The 22189-nt window shown below is 44.3% G+C and overlaps 1 protein-coding gene across 1 annotated transcript in view; it reads left to right on the top strand.

Annotated features, from left to right (window-relative positions):
• Positions 1-6055: 6055 nt before the first annotated feature.
• Positions 6056-22189, top strand: part of USP10 (ubiquitin specific peptidase 10) — a gene marked incomplete at both ends in the record, with an annotated part of 43604 nt that continues 27470 nt past the window's right edge. Inside the window, one exon of the mRNA XM_079541652.1 lies at positions 6056-6076. Coding sequence (XP_079397778.1) covers positions 6056-6076 — 21 coding nt within the window. The remainder of the gene's footprint in view (positions 6077-22189) is intronic.

Genomic DNA, 22189 nt, shown 5'->3' with positions numbered 1-22189 from the left:
TCTCACGCTGTTCTGCATACCAAGTGAAGAGATTTCTGACCCAAGTGTTAGTTCACCCTCTACAAACACAGCTGATTGTGCTGTAGATAGTAAAATTCCCCAACTGTCTGGCCGGCTTTCAGGCATTCACCCTGGGGCATTTTACAAACGCACCTCTGATTTACAAGGAGTTGATCACCAGCAATCTGATACAACCACTTCAGTTATTGTTATAATGCCAGGCCACAGATTAACATTTCTCCTTCCCAGAAGAGTAAGTTTTTAGAAACTTTTTAAAAACTTTTATACTTTTTATAACGCATTTTGCTAACTCAGTCTTGTTTGCCATGTAATATATGAGTAGGGGAACTACTGCTCTGTAATTGTGGCTGCCGTCGAGAACTCATAATTGGACGGCTCTTTTAGTCTTTGTGTAGTTGGTTGGGATGTGATGCAGCTGTCAGAGCAGCATTTACATTCCCAGCATTGTCAGGCAGTCAGCTATAATTGTAACCATTGTGTGGCCGCTCCACTGATAGTCCAGCTCACCAGACATGTTAATAAACACATTTTCTTTTCAGCCATTGGGGATCTGCTGAGTGGTTTGGTTTAAAATTCTGCTGGGGAAGTATTGATTCTAGTTTTTGTTTGTTTGTTTTTTTCCTCCTCACTTCCCCTTTCACATTATTCCCGTGCACCATAACCACGTATTTCGGATTTGCCTTTTTCTTTCCATACAGTGTACATAGAGGTGATATCCTGCTAATATCCTGCTTAACTCCCTGGTTTTTGTTCATGGGATTTCTGTTGGTTGCTCTTGGTTAGTTGGTTGGGCTTTGGGTTGTTTTGGTTTTTTTTTTTTTTAGCAACTATTTACCTCATTAATTGGAAAACACTAAGAAAACATTTTTGCACTTAATGTCATTTGAAGCTCTTGTAATTTAGAGAGCTCTTAGTTATATTACAAGAACTTCTTTGCATTGAAAGATGTACTTCTGAATGAACTTCTGGAGTGCAAGGAAGTGACCGGTGTCTTCTTAGGTGCTCAAAAATGATTGAGGAAAACTAGCTTAAATGACTTTTTGGAAACTCCTTGAGGTTTTGTTTTTCTTATTTGTTTAAAAGAAAAAAACCCGAAGTAGTTAATCTCATTTGCATTAATGAATTTCTTCTAAAGCCTTTGTACACTGCATGAGGTAATCATTTTTTGAAATTCTAAAACTAATTAAAATTTGGTTATGACAAACATTAATGAGTTGTGAGGCTTTTTTTTTATATATATATCTGAGATCCTAGCTATGTTGACTGAGAGCTATTTAACTTTAGGGGACATTTTCATGTGTAAGTAAAGAAGAAATGTCAAGGCCTTGCTTTGTTTTTGTTAATGGGTTGCCTGTTCCTATATTTCCTCTGCCCTCCCACCCATTTAATTGTGTTTGTGTAATACATTCATGTCTGGAAAAAAAAAATAAACCCAGCTTAGAATATTGTATTCATAACTGTCTGACCTGTGGATTGATTTAACTGTTCTTTTCCTTATTGACAACTTGGAAACAAGTAAATTTGTAAATATTTGAGCAATTATTTTAGGTGGCATTGGTAATGATGGAAACATTTCAGCAGGCAGGAGCTAAATATAACAGTTGGAAGTAGAAATGTAAATTCCTTGGCTAATCCACCTTTTCTGCATCGCGCTCCAAACCAGGCAGTCAGAAATTACTTTTTGCATCTTTTGCAATGCTTACAAAAACCCAATGCATTTTATGGTGCTTTCAAAGATTAGTGTTCAATGGGGATTAGGTCAACACGTTTAGGACTTCATAACACGACGCTTAATTGCATAGGCAGAATCTAACCTCGGTTCTCATCAAAGTAAGCTTTACTTTTCCTGGTCCATTTATCCTCTTTTCAAAATAAACAAAGGCTATAGATGAGTGTATCTGATACTACCAGAGGTCACTGGGGTATCCTACCTGTTGTTGCTGTAAATTTCATCACCGTTTGTACCTGCCAGACCCAGGGCAGTCTGCAGTGCTAAAAGCAGAGCCTGGCAGGGTGCCCCTTCGCTGTGGATGCTGTGTGCCTGGACTTGGCTCAGCATCACTGGGGAAGTGGTAGGAGCCTGTTAACTAAGAGCACATCATGCTTTACAGTAACTTCTGGTCCTGAGTGCTGATCTGCTTTGTGAAATCGGTGCGCTGCAGTTTTGCACCAATGAAATGGAGAATATGGATGAATGAATGAATGTCTGCTTTGATGCTCACAGTCCAAGCAGCCCTCTGTGCATGTGTAGGATGGGCAGAGCAGAGGCAGTATCCTACTGCTCTTACAGAATCAGCCTGGCTCTGGCACCTGAACATTCCACAGCCTTCATCCATAAGCTCTGTACAATGTTTCTGGTCAGGAAGCACAGCTTTCTTCCTGCTCTGGGGGCTAAAATTGCTGCTTTACCTCATTTTAAAGAAGGCTCCCGTTGCCAAATTCTGATGAAAACACATTTTACCTGACACAAAACATCAACCAAAACCCTCTGTTTCTCTCTTCCTACACTTCCACCACGCGTGCATCTCAGCATCAGCACGTCAGGGAGCTGCTGCCTGTTAGAAAACAATGCTAACGTTAGATAACAAAAATCTCTTGGGATACCCTGAGGAAAAATGATGTGAGATGCAGTTGTTTTGAAAGCTTGAGTACGAAGTATGAAATATTTTTGTTTTCAGGCTGAAATCTTACATCAAGAAAAATGTGCCTAAGTGTGTCTTTCCTCTGTAGGAGATCAGACTGCTTGTTTTTTCAAGTACTGGTGTATTTTACTTGCTGTTTGGGATTCAGTATTATTGAGTGGCAGCAAAAAAGGTCTCACTTCTAGAGAATGTAGAGAAAGAATTGAACACCTAGCATTCTTTCACAGAAACGATCTACCTTGCAGAATAAAAGCCCAACTTTGTAGATTCTAATTGCGATTATTATCATGAACTTACAGCTTTGGTTTGTCTCCAGACAAAGTCAGGGCAGACACAGGCCTTGTCCAGGTGATGATGCTGTCTCTGCAGTGCAGGTTTGTGCATAAACCAGCTTCAGCTCCTTTCTGAAGGTTTCCTTTCTGGCAACTCCACTCCTGATGAGAGAGGCACAGTCCAGTGTCAGGTTTGTTGATGCCACGTGCATTTTTTTACCATCACATGGGCTTTTTCTGGATCTCCAGTTTTGGAGAAAACATTTCTTTGTTTTTATTCTGGTGAGTTCAGTGACAAGTGTTGAATAGAATTTGAAAGGAAGGTAAGACAGAGAAGTGCAGGTCCTTTGGAGATTGCAGCCCTGAAGTAGACTATTGCATGAGAGGGCAGAAAGCTTGTATTTAAGACAAGGTTGGACAAGACACAAATAATGCAGCCAAAGGGTCTGCATAGGTAACTGAAACACAAATATATTGAGTCAAGCATCTACATGATCTGTCAAAGACTTGCCCAGGCTTGAAAATTGTTTCAGGCTAAATTGAACTAGTTTATGCTTAAGTTCCTTCCATCAACAAATGAAGTGCATTTGTAGCAGTTTTCTATATTCATGGGAATATGGATTTTGGAAGCAACATTTTGTTACTAAACATCCAGTAATAAATCATCCAGTTTTGTTCTGAACTTTATTCAGTAAACTGGTAGTTTACTCTACCAGTAACCATTCCTGCTCTGCTGCTATCTTGATTTCCTTTGGTAAACCCTGGGTGCCTGGTGCTGGCCCGTGCAGTTTAGGTCATGGAAAGTTCAAAAGTCATAATCATTCAGCTAGCATGTTTCAGAACTCGTGATATTCTGAAGCGTGATGCTTTGGGAAAAGCCTCAGGAGTGACTGCCCAGTAGAATACCATCCAGTGCACAAGCTGCTGTCCAAAAAAAGATGCTTGCCAACAAGGACCTAAGCAAGTTCTACAAGGGAAGAAGAAGAGCTTTATCAGGTCTGTCGGAATGTTTTATTATCACCATTAGCAGCAAAAAGGATCTGGTTTGGCAGAGACTTCTGTTTCTTCTTCATGAAGCACTATATCATGTAATTAATTTTGTGCCCCCGTGACCACTGTGAAAACAGATGGATTTACCTCTGGCAAAGTTCATGAGGTCTCTGTGGACCTTATTCTGTCTGGGGAAGGTCTGTCACAGCTGCATTTCACAGACCATACCAATGACATCTCTGGATAGTGACCTAGGGTGAGCTGATTTTCTATTGAAAACTTAAAGCACAAGGAGCGAATGGACCTAGAAGCAGATGAGAAGAGGTCCAATGAAAGTGCTTTATGCTACACAACTGGATGGATGGAACTGAAAGAGCTTCCTTCCCAACACTGTTTCTGTGCCAATTAGAGGCATGAGGCTGCTACCAGTATGAAACCTCACTCCTGGCATTTTAAGTAATGTTTCTAATTTTTAAAAACAAAGCAGACAATCCTTTCTGATTACCATAGCCATAATCTTCATTTGTGATTAAAAAAAAAAAATTAAAAAAAAATAACAAAATACTGTGATAAAATTTCAACAGACTTTACACCAAGCCTGTACTAAGATAAAACTGAGGGTGTTTTAGGTGCTACTGAACTGTCAGACAGTGACATCCTTTCTGCCCACGTCTCAGCGTTCACTGTCAGCAATGGCTTTCAGCAGTGATGGTATTTGAAATAAGCAGTTTCCAGGTGGGAGGCTCTGTGCTCATTTGTATTTTCAGCCGTTGGAAGGGGCAATCTCTCCAGCAAAAACCATCCGTTTACTCAGGCAGCATTGTGGGCAGAAGGGAAATTTTGCCTTCAACCAGATAAGCTCCTTCTGGATTTTCACTTATTCCATTATTCCATTATTTACCTTGTAAATTAGACTCCTGGGAGGGTTACAGATGTTGGAAATGCTGCATGCAAAAAACCGTGCATGTTTGTACGTTCGTCTCCTTTTCTTGTTTCTCCCTTTTAATATTAAACAGCCATTTTCACTGCTGGTTCTCTGCCTTAGGACAGAAAAGCAACACTTGCTAGAAACAAAAGAAAGGGAGTGGTAGCAGGGCGTGTCAAGAAAAAGGACAGAAACCGATACAGAAAATCATTGAGCGTGGTTCCTTCCCATTCCTGTCTCAAGCACGCTTAGCGCCGTGCTTCACAAAACGAGAGACAAATTTGTCCTTATTGAATAAAGAAGGGGTGATGTTTCCTTTGCATTTCTGGTCAACCTCAGCCAAAGCCACAAGTTTTACCTCCTCCAGCTTTCAGCCCCGTTAAGCTTTTTCCAACACTGCAGTGGACTTCTGCAGGACTCCAGGAGAAAAGTTAGTAAATTAGCGATAAATTTTGACAGATTCTTGCCTGGGGGGGAACCCAGCATTCACTTATGACTCAGCCTTGTCAAAATCACGCGATTAGCTTAGTCACTTGGTGATTTTTTCCCAAACAACCGCTGCCCTCATTCCCTGTGGTGATTTGGGATGAAGCTTTTGCTGCTCACACCTCTGGGGCGACGCCAGGCACGCGGCCTGCAGCCAAACGCAATCTGACGTGAACCCAAGCGCTTAGCTATCGAATTTAGTCCTCGGGGCAAGCCGGCTGCTTTAGTAGCTGTGTTTTTCCAACGCCGCTCCCCGTAGCAGAAGACTATTCAGCTGTAACCGCTCCTTCCCGCACGGACAGGACCGAGCGCCGCCCGCAGCGCTCAAGCCACGAGGCGCTGCGCTCCCCCCTCAGTTCCGGCCCGCCTGCCCCCGAACGACGCCGAAGGGCTGAAGGCAGAGCTTCGTCTCCATCTCGCTCTCACAGCGCCCACAGACTCCGCTTCCCGCCGCCCGCACCCCTTCCTCGCGGCCACCCCGCGCTCTCCTCAGCATCCACCGCGCATGCGCGCTCACAACCCGCCACCACCGCCCGCCGAACACGCGTGCGCACAAGCCGCCCCGCCCCGCCCCTCCCCTCCCATCCGGAGCTGTGCGCAGGCGCAGTGCGCGCCGCCTGCCCGCCCGGCTGGTGCGTGCGAGAGAGAAGATGGCGGCGGCGGGGGCAGCAGCGTGAGGCGCACGGGAGACGCTGAGCTCCCTAAGGAAGCGGGCCGTCATGGCCGTGAACGGCGCTCAGGTACCGGCAGGCCCCTTCTTTCCGGTTCTGGGAACCTCGGGGCATCCTAGGCGGCTCTATAGGGCGGCTGGGCCCCGCGGCGCGGCTCGCCGAGGGGGGGAGCGTGGTGGCCGGGAGTAGGCCCAGGGTGATTCTGCAGCTTCATTGAATCTCCTCGGCGCGGCAGGGGGCTCCGCTGGCGGCCGGGCCACGGCGCTCACACCGCACTACCGAGCGGCCCCGCGTGCTGGGGGCGGCCCCGGGGGGGGAGGGGGGGCGGCAGTGCTCGGGGAGGGGAAGAAGCGGGGCGGGGAGCGGGAGGCGGCCTGGCGGAGCTCTGGGCGGGATGGAGTCGGTGCCGATCCCCACCTTCGGCCACGGCGGGGAGGGGGATGGGGGGGACGACAGGCGGTAGGGAAGCCTCCGTAGATCGGGCTTTTTTTCGGAGGGGGGCAGAGAGGAGGACGGCAGCCTGGAAGCCATTCTATAATGGGAAGGGAATAAGAAGATTTGTAAAGTAATCCTTCCCCCTCCCCCCCGCCCGAACACGCCGCGCTTTGGGGTGCAAAGGGCCGGGAAGGGGGGTGGGGCCGCTTTCCGCCCCCCCCCCCCCCCCGCACCCATTGAGCTGCGCTGCCGGCCGGGACTCTGCGAGCTGCTGGGTGTGCGGCCAGCATGGCACGCAGCGACCGGGTGCGTTTCCTATTGCCTTTGTAACGCTTTTTTTTTTTTTCCCCCCTTTTTTTTTTCTCCACGCAACCAGAGGCAGCGTCTGGTGCGCTGCGGTGCGCTTACGGTGAACTCGCAGCGTGTTTGGTTTCGGTGAATGGTAAAGTTTAGGGAACTTGGCATGTAAAATGAATCCTGCTGTTAAAGCACGTGCTTTCCGGTGGGGAATTCTTCTGTGGAATCGGAGCGTTTGAAACATATCGATGCATCATCTGGTATTCTGTGTTTTAACCCGGGGTGACTGCAGTATGCACACAGTGGATAGCAGCAGTGTGTTAGCAGCACTGCCTGAGTTTTTTCCTCAAAAGAAAAACGTGTAATTGGTGAAAATTGTATTCGTGGTATTTCTTGTCCAGCTTCCTTCATGCTTGAGCAAGGAAGAAGGACCTGGGTCTTGTAGGTGGGTGTTTTCAGGGCAGCTGTGTGTCTGGAGTTTGTTTCAAACACAGTGTGATGGCCTGGAATTACAACATTTTGTGTCCTTTAGCTTTTCTTTCAACCTGGAGGAAGCACGGTGCCGTACATTGTCTGCCCTAATTAATGATAATTAGAATGCAGCGTCTACCAAAAAGATTGAGTGTCCCAAGCAGAGGCTCTTTTGCTCACTGCCTTCTCTCCCTTCAGTACAGGCAGCAGTGCCTGTATCGCTTCGATAAGACTGACATCTTTGTTGCAGATTTTTCTCGATTTAGAAGAATAAATGAAATTTTGGTGTCTGTACTTAATTAAGTTGCTGTACCTTAGATTGATAGAGGAGAGCTGAGCTGATGATTTGGTTTAGTGTGAAGCACTGCATAGGCGCAATTAAAAGTAGACGGTATGTTCATCTTCAGTAGCAACTTGCTGTGTGCTATTTGAAATCGAAGCACTTTCTAGGTAAAAAGAGATATTTTGGTCTTGTGAGGATTGCAGTTTAAGTTTATAAATAATTCAGGAAGTGAATCTGCCAGTTATCTTACAGTTAATGTTTTGTGTCATTATTTTTCTTTTTTCCCCTCTAATTTAAACAGCTTATTTAAGTGGTGCAAGAGGGGTTCAAATGGATATCTATACTAGAGCAATACACTGCTATTCTACTGGAGGAAGGTAGTAATGTTCTGGTCTCTGGGATGGAGAATCTGAACATAAATTTAGCAATTTTACATGTTTCCTTTTATTTTAGGATGGTAGTATTGAAGACCAGTAGAAAAAATGAAGTTGTTTTGCTGATGTGCTATATTCTAAGCACAAGACCACGTAGTTTTTTCTCTCAGAGGGTGGTGAGGCACTGAAACAGGTTGCCCAAGGAGGTTATGGATGCCCCGTCCCTGGAGGCATTTCAAGGCCAGGCTGGATGTGGCTCTGGGCAGCCTGGTGGTTGGTGATCCTGCACACAGCAGGAGGTTGGAACTAGATGGTCGTTTTCAAGCCAGGTCACTCTATGATTCTATAATTTAGTTGTTATGTTCGTGTCACAATGCTGCATTCTGGGCCAGAGTTTTCCCATGTGATTCATTGGAGCACACCGTTGTGGAGACGTTTGCTCTGCCACGTGAGTGAAAAGTCTCTCTAAATAGTTAAAGTGCACTGTAGGGTTTCTGCCAATGGATGGGTTCGTGTAACAGTATGCAGAAGCACTCGTCGGTCGCTTTGCACATTCTAAGAGATGATTCATGGAACATGACCCTATAGTATATTTTCAAAGGAGGGATTAAATGTGGACGGCCAGCTAGTCTGCAGGCGCATCAGAGTGAGGTAACACAGTTCAGATAATGCCGGTCGCTCGTACCTCTGTATTCCATGCCATTATTTCATAATCATTTAATGAGATATTTAAGTGTTGCTGTTGGTTTTCTGGGCGTATTCTGAGCGTATTCAAAATTCTGGAGGCAAGCAAGACACAAACCAGTTGTGTCACTACAGGTTCTGCGTGGTGCTGCAGAGGGGGAGCTGATTAACGCTGAGCGTAGTGGAGACCATTTCTCATGAAGGACATTTAAGAGAAAAACTGAAATGTTTCCCTGTTTGGAACAGTAATACTGAAGAGTTGTTTTAGCCTCTCTCCTATCGTTTTGATAGAGTGCATTAATGCAGACACTTCATTTGCAAATCTTGTGAAAACAAGGTAAGCAGAAGAAAGGATACCGTAGCAGAATGAATCATTTATGCTTGTTTTGCTCTGTCACTGTTCGGGTGGTGTCAGATTAACTCGGTGTCATTTGAAATGCCCCATGTTGCCCCCAGAACCAGCACCAGTAAAAACCAGTAGGACTTGTGTTCAGAGGGAGCCGAACGAGCTTGAGAGCTGCTCATGCTCACCCAGGCCTGGCAACCAGAATAACTGGAACCTGGCTCCTGAGTGCAGCCAGCTCTGCACATGGTGCTGTGGGATGCCTGAGGCTGGAGCTCGCTCTGGAGGGGTGAAAAAGTCTGCAGGCATGTATCATCTCTGCAGTGTATGGCCTGAGGTTTGTGAGTGGTGTTGATTGGGAAATCAGCATCCCTTCCCCCCCCCCCCCCCCCCCCCCCCCCCCAAAAAAAAAAAAAAACAACCCGTCTGTTCTACAGCTGGAGGAGTTCCTTGTGCTGTCCTTGTGTCTCTGCAGACGTGTCTTGTGCTGTGTGTCCTTGCAGGCAAAAGATTGGAAGAGAGGGCAGTGTGCATCCTGTCAGTTGAGTTCCTAAAATGGATGGAAAGCTGTGGCTTGGGTGGGGGCACTCGGAACACTGTGTTGCAGGAGGGGCATTGCCTTCTGCTGTCACAGCTCAGCTGAGTTTTGGTATTCTGAAGGTCTGATGATGAAGTTGGATTGGTGGCTCCTTTTTTCTTTTCTAGGAGCCTCTCTTCCATGACACAGGACTGGTTGGGAAGGTCCTGCTGCCAGAGCTGTTGCTGATGGAACCATCCTGGGCTTCCATGCTCCCAGAGCTCAGGCTGCAGACGGAGCTGAGTTAGGTAGCCAGGAGGTATCAGTTTTCTCTCTGAAATGTGAATGGTGAATCCCCGTAGTACGGCGTGGGAGAGTGGGCTGGTTGGCTTTAAAAAGGATGTCTGGGAAACCTGACATAGAGCTTAAATTTGGAAGTGCGTGGCGGGTGTGTGGCTGCATGCAAATAATAGCAAGGAATCCACGCTTTTTGTGAATCACTCCTATACATTCTGTGAGATTTCACTTACAGCACTAATAGTGAGGCATTTTAGAATGGAACCTAGTACTTGCTTATTAATAAATAAACTTTTGTTAGCAGTCGTGCAGTCAGGCTGCTTTCTCCATTTGTATAGCTGGTAAAATAGCTGTGAACTTAAGTGGGGTTTTGCTTATAGGTAAACTATGCTGTCTGATTGCTGCTCAGTGCTATATGCACAACGTGCTGTGTAGTACAAAATGGGCAAAGCTGTTGTAATAGAACTTGCTGGCCTTGGGCCACTGGATTATAGTCATTTGTCACTCTAATGCCATTTCAGCAATGTAGATGTTCATTTCCAAAGAATTAAACATGCTGGAACTGCAGTTTTCCATGGAGGTGGTTTATGTGTGATCATGCAACATGCAACTTGGGATTATGGAACAAAGAGTTATGCTTCATGGTGAAAAAAGTGTGTGTATGTACGTACATATGCACAGATGTTCCATAATGAAGAAGTTAATAATTTCAAATAGGATTTATAAGCTTTGATTTATGAAATTGTGATTTATAGGTTTAACTCTGTATTTTAAGCATTATTGCCAATAGCGGTGCCATGTGGATTGTTTTTAAAACACTTAAAGGATTTTGCCAGACCGGTGCTCATGGTGATATATTCATTAAGTCTCTCACAGTAAAACGTTGAAGTACGAGTCCTTTTCATTCTTTATTTGACTCCCTAACGCTTAATTTAATTGCAGATGTTCGTGACATTTTAAATACATTTAAGAACCTTTTTCTCCTTGTTTGACAGCGTAAGATCTGGGGGCCTCAGGACAAGAAAGATGCAGAGCTGTTGGAGTGAGTCCAGAGGAGGGCCACTGAGATGAGCAGAGGGCTGGAACACCTCTCCTGTGAGGAAAGGTTGAGGGAACTGGGCTTGTTTGGCTTGGAGAAGGCTCTGGGGAGACCTCACTGTGTCCTTCCAGTACTTGAAGGGAGCATATAAACGAGGGGGAACGGCTGTTTGTGAGGGTGGATGGTGACAGGACAAGGGGGAATGGTTTTAAACTGAGACAGCGGAGGTTTAGTTTGGGTATTAGGAGGAAGTTTTTCACACACAGGGTGGTGAGGCACTGGCACAGGTTGCCCAAGGAGGCTGTGGATGCCCCATCCCTGCAGGCATTCAAGGCCAGGCTGGATGTGGCTCTGGGCAGCCTGGTCTGCTGGTTGGTGACCCTGCTCATAGCAGGGGGTTGGAACTGGATGAACATTGTGGTCCTCTTCAACCCAGGCTGTTCTGTGATCTATTAATCCTCAGTACACATCACAAAGTCAGGTTCTTTCACCTATAGCTGGGCAATAGGTGGCTTAAATCACAGCAGTGCTGACCAAGTGATTGTGTGAGGCTCACTGTCAGCAAACACCTCATGGAAAAGCATAACAAAGGTTGACACAAACTGAAGAAAATCATTCTTAGGTTTTCACGATGGTCACAGAAGTTAGTATGGTATAAACTGAAATTTACAAAGGTGCATTTGGGAATTTGGCTGTTTGCAGTATTGTTTTTGAATTAATGCATGGTAGTTTTAAGGAAGCGTTGCGTGTTGTTTGTCTCGGGATTTGGTTTGGGAAGAAAGGCACGTGGGTCAACTTTGCTGAATGTAAGGTTAGCATCAAGTGGAAAATCACTTAAGGGTTGGGTAACAGTTTGATACAGTGATAGGGGTTTGGCTTGGAGATGGAAGAGGAGGATGTCCTATCTGTGAAGAGCTAGATAGAGGAACATCTCTAAAGGCTCTGAGAAAAGATGCATTTTAAAAAGTCTTTTTTCAAAGAATTCTGCGCATGGAAGACTTTTTTTCCCCTTTTTGTTTGAACTGAACTGAGCATAGCAGCAGAAATAGCAGTGCTGCATTCCCTCAGTGCAGCAGGCATGTTTTTTTTGTACATTCAGAGCCTGCTGCAGTGATTCACGGGCTGCCTGCATCGCTTCTCCCTACCAAATTTTCAGGCTGGCGGGCTTACAAGTGTAATTTAAAACCCAGAAATCATATATCCTTCATGCAGAGAGGCAGAGGCTTTTGTCATGAAAATGTTTTGTCTTGTTGGAGTCAGGATTCCTTCATAGGTAGTGTAGCAACATGTTTCCCAGTGGTCTTACAGTGTCAAGGTAATGTTAGCAGTGTTGTGGGTGCTCAGTAGCTTTGCCATATGCACATAGCTATCTCAGTGGGGACCTCTATATAGTTTGCTCTTTAGACTGTTGCAAAAACACACGTGTTTGAGGTTGGCTTAAAACCAGCTGATATTAGCAGCAAAGAGCCCCGAGATGCAGAGTGGATCCCTGCTGTCACGTGGCAGGAGCGAGCCCTTCGCTCACACTGACCTCTGTGCAAAGGCAGTGCTCAGCGCTGTGGTGCCAAATGTGGGATCCTCTCTCCTGGTTTTCTGCCGAAGTTCCTGCAGCACCTGCTGCGTGGTTGGTCAGGATCACATGAGTTTTAAAGGGGGAAATGAATTCAATGCTAACTCTCTTCACAGAGTGGGAGTAGGGGAACTGCTGGCAGGAACAAAGGGGAGATGGAGGTGAGATAGTGACCTTCTTGTATCTTGCTGCAAGAATTGGGATGGGTGAAGAGGCAGATGGAAAACACTGTGTGGCTTAAAGGTAGCAATAGACAATTAGTTTGATTATACTCAATGTTTTTGGACCATGGTGAGATAAAAAGAGAGGGGAAATAGAGCAGAGAGGGAGAAAGAGTCATGGTCAGCACAAGCTAATGGCTGAATTGTAAGAGCAATCTATTTCTCTTGAGTTCAGTCAACCTTGGTCTACCCATTGAATCATATGGTCTCTAATAATAGCTGGTTGTTACTAAAGAAAGAACTGCTGTAACTGTCCATAAAACATGGAAAACCTCAGTTGCTGTTCTTTTGCTGCCTTCAGGATACAAAACCAAAGCTGCCACTGTTCAAAAGTTTCTATGGAACACAGTAGTTAATGGTTATAAAAAACAAAGTCAACGACAACTTATTTAAGCAATTCTCTGTGTTCATTTTCTTGGCTATAAGCTGTGATCCCTTCACAGGTTGAGCTTCTGTGAATTGCAGATAATGAAAGGTCCTCATGAAAATGAGACACGAAGGCGTTTGTAAAACTGTTTGCACTGTTAATATACTTCAGTAGTGAGATACATAAAGTTATCATCCTGCATTTGCAACTGGCAAAGAATGTTGGCAAGGCAGAATCCTAAAAAGGGTGAAAGAGGAATTGTCAGCTTTCAGAGCAGAAATAAAGCTGTTGGCTTTGCCCATGTTGACAAGTTGGCATTGTCAGGCTTTTGAATTTTACCCATGTCCCAAGCATCACACTGCATTGAGGTAGTCGCTCTTGTTGCTGTGTGTCAAAAGGGACTGCAAAGGGCAGAGCTGGTGTTTCAATGTGGTCTTAAATGGGGTGGATGAGGGTGATGGGTGTGTATTACACTTAGAGCTAACGATTGTCATCTAAAGGCCATTATTTGCCATAATTGCATCCTTAAAATAGAGATCTCTCAGACTTTTCATCGGCACTGACTCCTGGAATGAGGAGGGCAGTTGTGCATGATGTTTTTAGCGTGCTTTGTGGTGCTGCTGGTAATGGCTGGTACTGTGCTTGGAGGCTGTGCTGGGCTGGGGAGATCCCACTGCTGCCCTAAGCAGCTCGTGGCTGTTTGCTGGGCTGCCTTCAGTGTGGGCATGGATTCCCATGGCAGCATGACTTCAGTTAGTCTGAATTCTGAGTTTTGTAGCTTAAAATCTTCAGGCTTAGCTGAGAGCTGAGGTGTTTAATAGCAGTTTGCTTTGCGTGCCAATTTTTTTTTTATTACTGTTTGTGCTTCAAATTCATTTTATGACGGCCCTTAAAAAATGCCTGTGATTAACGCACAAAAGCTTATTGTGTTATCTTTGAAGGCTGCCTTCAAGTTTCAGAAACCAACACACTGATCTGCTCACTGAGAAGCCAAATTGCAATATTTGATAATGGTAGCCCAGTAATTGGAAACTTGGTTTGTATTTTCTGTCTGTATTTACGAAACAGCCCATTCAGACAGTAGCGGAGTGCCTAGTTGTATTTACTGAATGCTTTTATGATTTCCAAGCATTCTTTTTTACTGCATTTGGCACTGAGGAAGTCAGTGTATACTCACGTTAGTGCATTCTTTCTAAAACTGCTTAAATTGATGCTGTTGGGAAACGGAAAGTACAATAAATGCACAGCGTGCAAGTTGCAGTGTGAGGGTTGGGCTTCAGCGTGCTGCTGGGCTGCTCCAGCACTGCTGATCAAGTGGCACCCGCTGCTCTTCTTGTGGGGTTCCTGAAAGTGTTTCACCTCCTTTGAAGTGCTAGGGAGAGGATGGAGATGCTGAGGTTGCAGAGGTGAGGGCCTGAGCAGGGCTGTGGGGGTGCTGGGTTGGTGTTCTGCTCATTTGTGCAAAAGGGAAGCTGGGCGCTACCAGGAGACTTCATGTAAGGGAAGATGTGATGGCTACATCACTGCCAGTGATGTTCTTTTGATACAAGCTACCTAAAAATGGTTTTAATATCAACAGTGTTATTATCACTCAGTAAAACTGCTGCCATAGTTGCATCCACTGGATAAAAAAAAAAATCCAGTTTTCAAGGCTGCCATTTAAAAATAAGGCTGTTTCACATCCCTACAATCCGTGATTTAGTTGTAGTGTTATATTAGTCTGTGAATTTGTTTTAACAACTGTCTTGTATATAAAATTGTGCTGCAAGTACTTAAGCAGTTAAACCGTCCCTGAAGGAGGTGGCACACTCATGGTGTCCCAGTTTTCTTTTTAACTTCGGTACTCCTGCAGAATAGAAGTTGCTGCCATGGGCAGTGCTGCATTCTCTCAGGTTTCTGCCTGCCACTGCTCACATGTCAGGATGGGAGAGGAGATGGATGGCTGCATGTGCACTGAGAATCAAAACAATAGTAGTGTCTTCAGTTTCTGTCTGCCAGCAGCACATTTGTCACCTGATGAGCTGATGGAAGGGACCTGAGCTCCTGCAGAGAGACAACCGAGTAAGAACCTCTCTGCTCAATTACTGTCAAACGTCAACAGTTAGAGAGCTTAAAAACACTGGAGAGGTAACATTTTTAATGTGGTTAGTCATGTTTTACTTTTATAAACACCTTGTGTCATTTACTGATTTTTCTTTTCTTTTTTTTCCCTCCACATTGCTGTTTCATTTTCAGCTGTTTCCCTGTAAGGTTACAACCTGTTTTTGGCATTGTGCAGCTGCAGAGGGCAGAATGTCACTCCTTGCTCCCAACCTCTTGGGTCTTCTACTTTGTACAGGCTCCTCACCTCTGATCCCCAGTACGAAGAAACAGCCTGGATAGCTTTCTCTGGCTGAGGAGAATCATCTTGCTGATCTGTTCAGTGTGTGCCAGGGCTGGCTCAGGAAAAAAGGTTGGATTGGGATTGTGGCAAATGGAAGAGGAGAGCAAAAGCTGTGCCTATGGAGAATGCAGTGCAGCAGATGGTACTTGGTTTTGATGGTCAGGCAGTGCTTTCTCTTACTGCCACTGTTAAATGCGTGGTGCCTTGCCAGGTAGTTACCCCTATGTAGGCTCAGTATCATTAGCTTCTGCGTTGTCTACTGTCTTATTTTTGGTGGCCAGTGTGGTTTTGGTTGGACTTTGCATGGCGTGTGTAGGTTCATATTAAACTTCCCAGGTGAAGTCTCACACAACCACAGTTGCAAGTGCTCAGCATCACAGCCTGCATCACTGAATGCTATGTCAGGCCTTTAGAGGAGTCCCAGCAGCCCTGCTGGGTGGGCTCAGTTCCCTTCTGAAATGCTAATCTATGTTGCTTGTCAGGTTAGAGTCCAGACAGCTAATTTTTACCTTGCCTAATCTTAGCCACCTTAAATCCTGCCTTGAGTAATTGCTTGTGAAAAGCGTTGTGTAGGTGACTTGTTCAGTTCTGCTGCTGTTGAGGATAGGTTGTAGTTTTCCACCACAACAGTTATGAAGAAGCTGTCCATTCTTTTCCCACAGTTCTTTATTTCCCTGTGTGTTTTTTAGCTTGCTTGACAAATTGGAAGAGCAGTGCCTGGTGTAACATCATCCCCTGGGATGAGTCCGTATCGATCCTGTGAAGTATTATTCCTTTGAGAAGACGTGAACGGTAGAAATGAGCAAAGAATGTATTGAATGCACATAAATGAGTAGGACTCAAGATACAACCTGTCTTCGTTTTTATGCAGCTTTGCATTTGAGCACTCTATTTGAGAAGCGTAACCTTTTGGTGTAATTTCCTTACCTTAAATAATAGTGTGCCACTGGAGTCCTACTGGTAGTGTTCACAAGGTTAGCACCTGTAACTGCATTGTAAAGGGCATCGGCTGTTTGAGCTCATAGAGCAATTCACAAGAGAAGGAAGCACGAGCTGAGATGCAGGCTGCTGTGGTTGAGTTACAGGCACTTCTGACAGTCGTGCCTTTGTGCAGTTCCAGAGTTTTGGGTGATACTTCAGCTTTTGGAGAGGAGAATTTCTGGCAGGCACAGATGAGTTCTTTCCATTCTTCTTCTGTGCTGTCCCCACTGGTAACTTCTGATCCTGTGATCCATTTAACACTTGTTTCCTCCTCCTTGGCCTCATCAAGCCAATTGTAATCTCCTTAAACCACTTCAAAATGTGCTTATATCCAAACACGTTTAATTTCATAAAACTAGGGAGATTTTCCTCCCATATCTCTACCTTAAAATTCTTTAGTAACCTTAACAACCTTGCTCAAGTTTAGAGGTATCGAGTGTTTGTTTTTTTTATTCTTATTTCAAATTGCAAGTTTGAAGGATAAGAGTTGCCTACGAGGTAAGAGCAGGTACAATAAGCACAGAAGAAGAACTTTCTGCTGCCTGGGTGCTGTCAAGCATCTTTGATGCTGGCTGGCTAGCAGCCCTTCCAGGGTAGCCTGCCTTTGTTCTGGTAGCCACGGGCATCCTGCCTTGCCTGGCTTGGAATGTGCTGCTTCCTCCATGCTACAAACTTAAGCTGGTAGGAGGGAGAGCACATGTGCTGCTTGTTCTTCCACAAGTGGAAAGAAGCTTGCTGGAAATGATCCTTCCAAAAATCTCAGTTGCTAAAATACCTGCTGAATAAAGCTTTTGTAAACTTCAGGGAAATACCAATTTATATCGTATGTCTGGAATTTGGGTGGGCTTGTGTGAGCTGTTCAAAGACAGTTTGCTATTTAATGTGGCCAAAACATCATTCTCCAGATGTAAAACCAATTTTACTGTGCGCTCAGAGCTTCGTTCTGCTGTAGGTATCTTGCACAAAGGTTACAGCCTTAATGATTACAGTCTGGCAGAGAAGAACAAGGGCTAACACTGAGGCATTTCTGCTGGGAAATATTAGATAAAATTAGTAAGAGATTGTTTTGACTGTCTCACAAGAAAATAGTAGTTAGGCTGGCTGTGTTCTAGAACAACTTCATGTTCCAGCTTCACTTTGCAGTGCTTGTTGTGCTGTAGTAAATCAGATTATTTTTTGTTTTCATTATTGGAAAAGTTCAGAATTTGCATGCTCGTGCAGTAACATGTTTAGTGCAAGCAGAGCATTGGACTCAGTGTCTGCTAATTGCTAGCAACCAGCTTGGAGCTGGTGTTAGCAAAGGAAGAGCTCTGTGAAGCTATAGCTCTCCTGTCACTGGGTGATTGCTTTGGGTTCCCAAGTAAATGATAAAAGCGCATTGCTCTCATTAAAAACAAAATCTTCACCTCTGTTCTAGCATTACTTAAAAAGTAAAGTAGTGGCTGTTGGTTCGGAGCCTCCTCCTTTTTTGCAGAAGGAAAATCTCCAGAGGGAAAAGCTGTGAATGAGAAATATGGAGGTGGCATTGCTGAAACTGCCCTGCTTTGGAGGATGGAAGATAATGAGTCTTCCCATGGGCGTGGAGGGTATGCTGCTCTCATAAAGTAAATGATGTCTGTGGAAGGTGATGGGATGATTTTTATTCTGCTCCACCTTTTCCTCCCTAACTATAGCCAGCTTCTTCAAGCCAGTTACTCTTTGTGGCAGCTGCTGTTTGTTTGAAATGGAAGAATTCCAGTAAATACCTTATTTTTGGTAACAAAAAGAGGAGAGTACATAACAGAATTGGTTTTGGTATAAGGTGACAGACTTTTGGCAGATATCTTTATGATTATTGATCAGTGCACTGTTCTCACTTAAAATGGTCCATCGTTGATGAAAGCTAGTGGTAATGGAAGGGCACAGCCTGTTCTGCTTTTGTGCATATTTGAAATAGAGTCTTCATGATAAATTGGTCTGCTTGTGTTCATACTAGTCAGAGATGTGTGAAAAATGCCAAGCTTCCTTTAGCTGTAGGGGTTCTGTAATAAGGTCCAAGAAATCCTAACTGACAAAAAAGGGAGAGCAGAGTCATGCAGTGTTGGCATTCTTATTTATTTATTTTGTTAAGCCTGTGATTGCTTAAATGGAAGGAAGGCAGAGTTGCACTGACTCATTGTCTGTGCTGACCTACATTTACCTAGCTCAGATCTGTCTCCAGGCACTGCCTGCATTTGTTCATGTTCTAGTTCCAAGCTCCAGGCTAGTGATAAAGGTCTCAAAGCTGGGCTAAGTTTGCTCACAATTCATTGGGTTTTCAACTGTTAAAAGCATTTATGTGCTTCCTCCCCCCCCCCCCCCCCCCCCCCCCCAATCAACCTTATTTCTGTAGTTCTTTTTTACAAAAATGGACAATTTAATATTTAGTAGTTTGGGGGTTTTTTTGTTCAGTCTTTTTAGGGGATAGCTTAGCATTTTTCTTTCCAGAAACTTATCTGCCTAAAATACTGCTGTTTTGGCTGTGATACAGCCGTGAAGACAGCCAGTGGTCGATCTCAGCTCCTGGATATGGGAGCTTGCCCATTTTGCGTTGTGCTTTTTAAGCACCTTAGCAATATGTTTCATGGGGTTTGAAAGACCAGAAGGCTTCGTGTCAAACAAGCGATGGTCCATGTGCTAAGGTAAGACTTAATGGATTTCAGCCTCAAAAGGAAGGAAAGCTGAAGAAAGGTTGTCTTTCCCTTTTCAAGGAAACTTAACCAAGTGTGAAGTAAAGGGTGTGAGAGAAGCACTTGATGTGCTGCTGGGACGGCTTTAAGATTTAAGAGTATTTTCTCTACTGATGACACCCAGGTGTGCTCATACGCACAGCTTTCTGTTGCCAGCACTGTCTGCAGGGGTCAATTCCTTCCTCTACTCCAGCTTATCCTGAGAACTTCCACAAAATATGCTTAGACTTAAAGACATCTTCATGAGCAAGATTGTGTAGTTCATGGTATACGTGAAATAGCTGAATAGTTTATGTATATGTGAACTAGTCTTTACTCGTTATGCCTTCTGCTTAGATAGAGTTGAATTATTTCTTGCCACCAGCAAGTAAAAACTGCATTTTTTATTATTATTATTTTTTTTTACTCCAGTGGAGAAGCAGTTGAAGTGGGAGCGTTTGCAATTGGAAAACTAATTTGACTGCAAGATCTGAAGCTGTTGGTTATCAGATGAAAGCCAATTCAGTGCTGCTTGAAAGCAAGAGTTGACACTTCATTTTCCTAGCTTTCTTACTGCACAGGTGATGCCAAGATAATGATGCATGAGCAGTGCTATTTCTACCCACTTTTCTAGGACAAGAGCTGTGTAATGTGTTCCTCTTCCTCATGCTCCTCTGGAGAGGGTTCATGTGGCTGCGCTGGAACAGCAGCAGAGATTGCATTGCAGGCAGGGGGTAACATTTTGGAAGTGCTTAAGGGAGAGCACAGCAAAAACACCCGACAGTCCACATGGAACGAGCTTGCAGGTCAGGCACTGTGATCCTATGGGGTCCTCCGAGAGTATTTTTCCCCTTGTTGCAATGAGTTGTGTTTCTGCTGCTTTTGTTTGCTTAGTTAAGATGTTGGTTAGTTATGGTAGAGCTGGAAAAGTGCTTCTGCTTTTATTACTGTGCTATGGAAAACAAATTTTTTTGGTGAGGATTTATTTGGTTAATTGTCATTCTGTAATTTGTGGTACAAACACAGGCAGTTAGCATTGAGGATTTAAAGATGATGTCATCGATGGAACTCTTTGTTCAAAATGGCATAAAATTTGCTGGAATGCAGACATATTTCACACTATTGTAATCAAATTATAGGGATTAATTTAAAAGGGCATTTCAGTTTTATTGTCGATTTTATTGGTGTTTCAAATGACTGTTAAGAAATCCTGGGGGTGTTGCTGTGAAAGAGGTGTTTGACAGAACTTTGGGAGGCGTGTACTTGACACAGGGGAATTCAATCCCTGCCAGCTTCAGTGGGCTCATCCAGTACTCTCAGCTTGTAGGAAAGAAAAAAGTGCACTGGGAAAGTGGTAGACACTGCTTTTGAAAGAAACTGCATCTGCAGTGTGTTTGTATAATGTTCTAATGTGTCACAATTATAGTTAAGAGGGAGGCAAAGGGAAGGGTCTCTTTATATTGTGATAACAGGAGCTCAGAACTCCAGTTGTATCTGATTCTGGTGTGTAGCAGCTTTTTTATATTACATAAGGATGTTTTGAGTTTAGTTCTGGACCTTTAATTACAACATTTGGATAGGTTTAATAACGTATTATATGTGTCTGGCATATGGTCAGATTTGGTTGCAGTTGTGAATTGCAAAATGGAACGGATCATCAGTACTCCCCAGGTTTACTGCCTTGTTTTTCCATTCTAGGCAGAGGTCTGGAAGCAGTGGAAAGGTGATAGAGATGGATTTGTTTCTCCCAAGAGTTCCCCGAAGTCTCTTCTTCTTCAGCCCCCTGCAGGAGAGCCTGTTGTTTTCCATCTGCTTTTCTATTATTAGCTACAGGTGGAAGATAGTTGAAATTCATAATTTGAGAGTATTTTCACACTGTTCTTTATCTGTGGCAGAAATGGAGCTCACCGCCAGGCTTTCGAGTTATTTGAAGGATCCTTGAGTGCTCTTAATGCCAAGTTGATGGTTGTTCTTTAAAGGTGGCTAATCTGGAGAGCAGCAGGAGAAATGCAATGCGAAATTCGTACTGCTGGAAAGAGAGAGGATTGCTTCTTGGGAGCTGGAGCAGGAAGCTTGTGCGTAGGTTGCAGGGTAGTTGGAAGGTAGATCAGATTTAACTCTGAATTAAGCCTCTTGGGGATTATATATCTTCAAATGTAGGTCTAGGGCCAACATTACAATAGGAAATTTTCACAACTCTGTGATGTCATGACGGAGCTTTATTCCCAAATCCAGTGTTTGTAGAAGACCAGGCTCTCCTCCAAGCATTATTCCTGCTCTACCTTGTGAGTTGCCATTGACATCATTGATTGCTGCCTGGCATGCTCTGCAAGCTGATGCCCATGTTTGTCAGGGGGTGTAGATTTATTGATTTCTGAAAAACAAAAGCGCTTAACTGTAACTTGCTGTAATTTTTAGGTTGGATGTCAGGGGGGAAGTTCTTTACTATGAGTGTGGTGAGGTGTTAGAACAGGCTGCCCAGAAAAGCTGTGGATGCCTCATCCCTAGCGGTGGTCAAGGCCAGGTTGGATGGGGCCCTGGGCAGCCTGGTCTGGTATGAGATGTGGAGGTTGGTGGTCCTGCTTGTGTCTGGGGGGTTGGAGCTTCGTGATCCTTGAGGTCCCTTCCAACCCGGGCCGTTCTGTGATTCTATGTGATTCTGCTTGGAAGCAAGCTTAATTTTTGTCCTAAAAAGAAATTTTGTGAATTTCTTGGAGTAATGAAGTTTAGCTTTTCACTACTGTAATCTTGTAATTTTGGGAGTATTTTTACATTGCCATACGTATTTTGGTTTATGTAATATCCATACTAATATATGTGGATAAGAAAGCAAGATCCCGTCTCATCTCCACGTGACTCTTTCATCGAAACTTCTCTCAGTAGTAGTATTGCTCAGGGAAGTGATGTGTGGGTATCTGTGCTGTTCTAGAAGGTAAAACTGATGGTGTGTGGGGCTTATGTGAGCTGACACCACTCCAGTGTCTCACTTGTTTGCTGGCTTAGAATTGGTCACGGGTTGCGCTGGAGCTCATGCTGTGGCTGCCTCTCTTGTCTGAAGGAAAATGCAGCGTGTAGAGTTTTGGTGGCTGAAATAGTTTGCTAAAGACTTAGGGAGAGTGAGGGCTGGGATGCAAACAGGTACGTTTCTGGCTTTCAACATATGAGCCATTCTGTTTGTCAGTATCTTAAAATACAGGGTACTTTACTATGGATATATGAATTGCACAGAATGT

Source organism: Tetrao urogallus (genome assembly GCF_951394365.1).
Source record: "Tetrao urogallus genome assembly, chromosome: 12".
Classification (NCBI taxonomy): Eukaryota; Metazoa; Chordata; class Aves; order Galliformes; family Phasianidae; genus Tetrao; species Tetrao urogallus.
The sequence above is the reverse complement of the archived record's forward strand: the minus strand, read 5'-3'. Positions and strand labels throughout refer to the sequence as shown.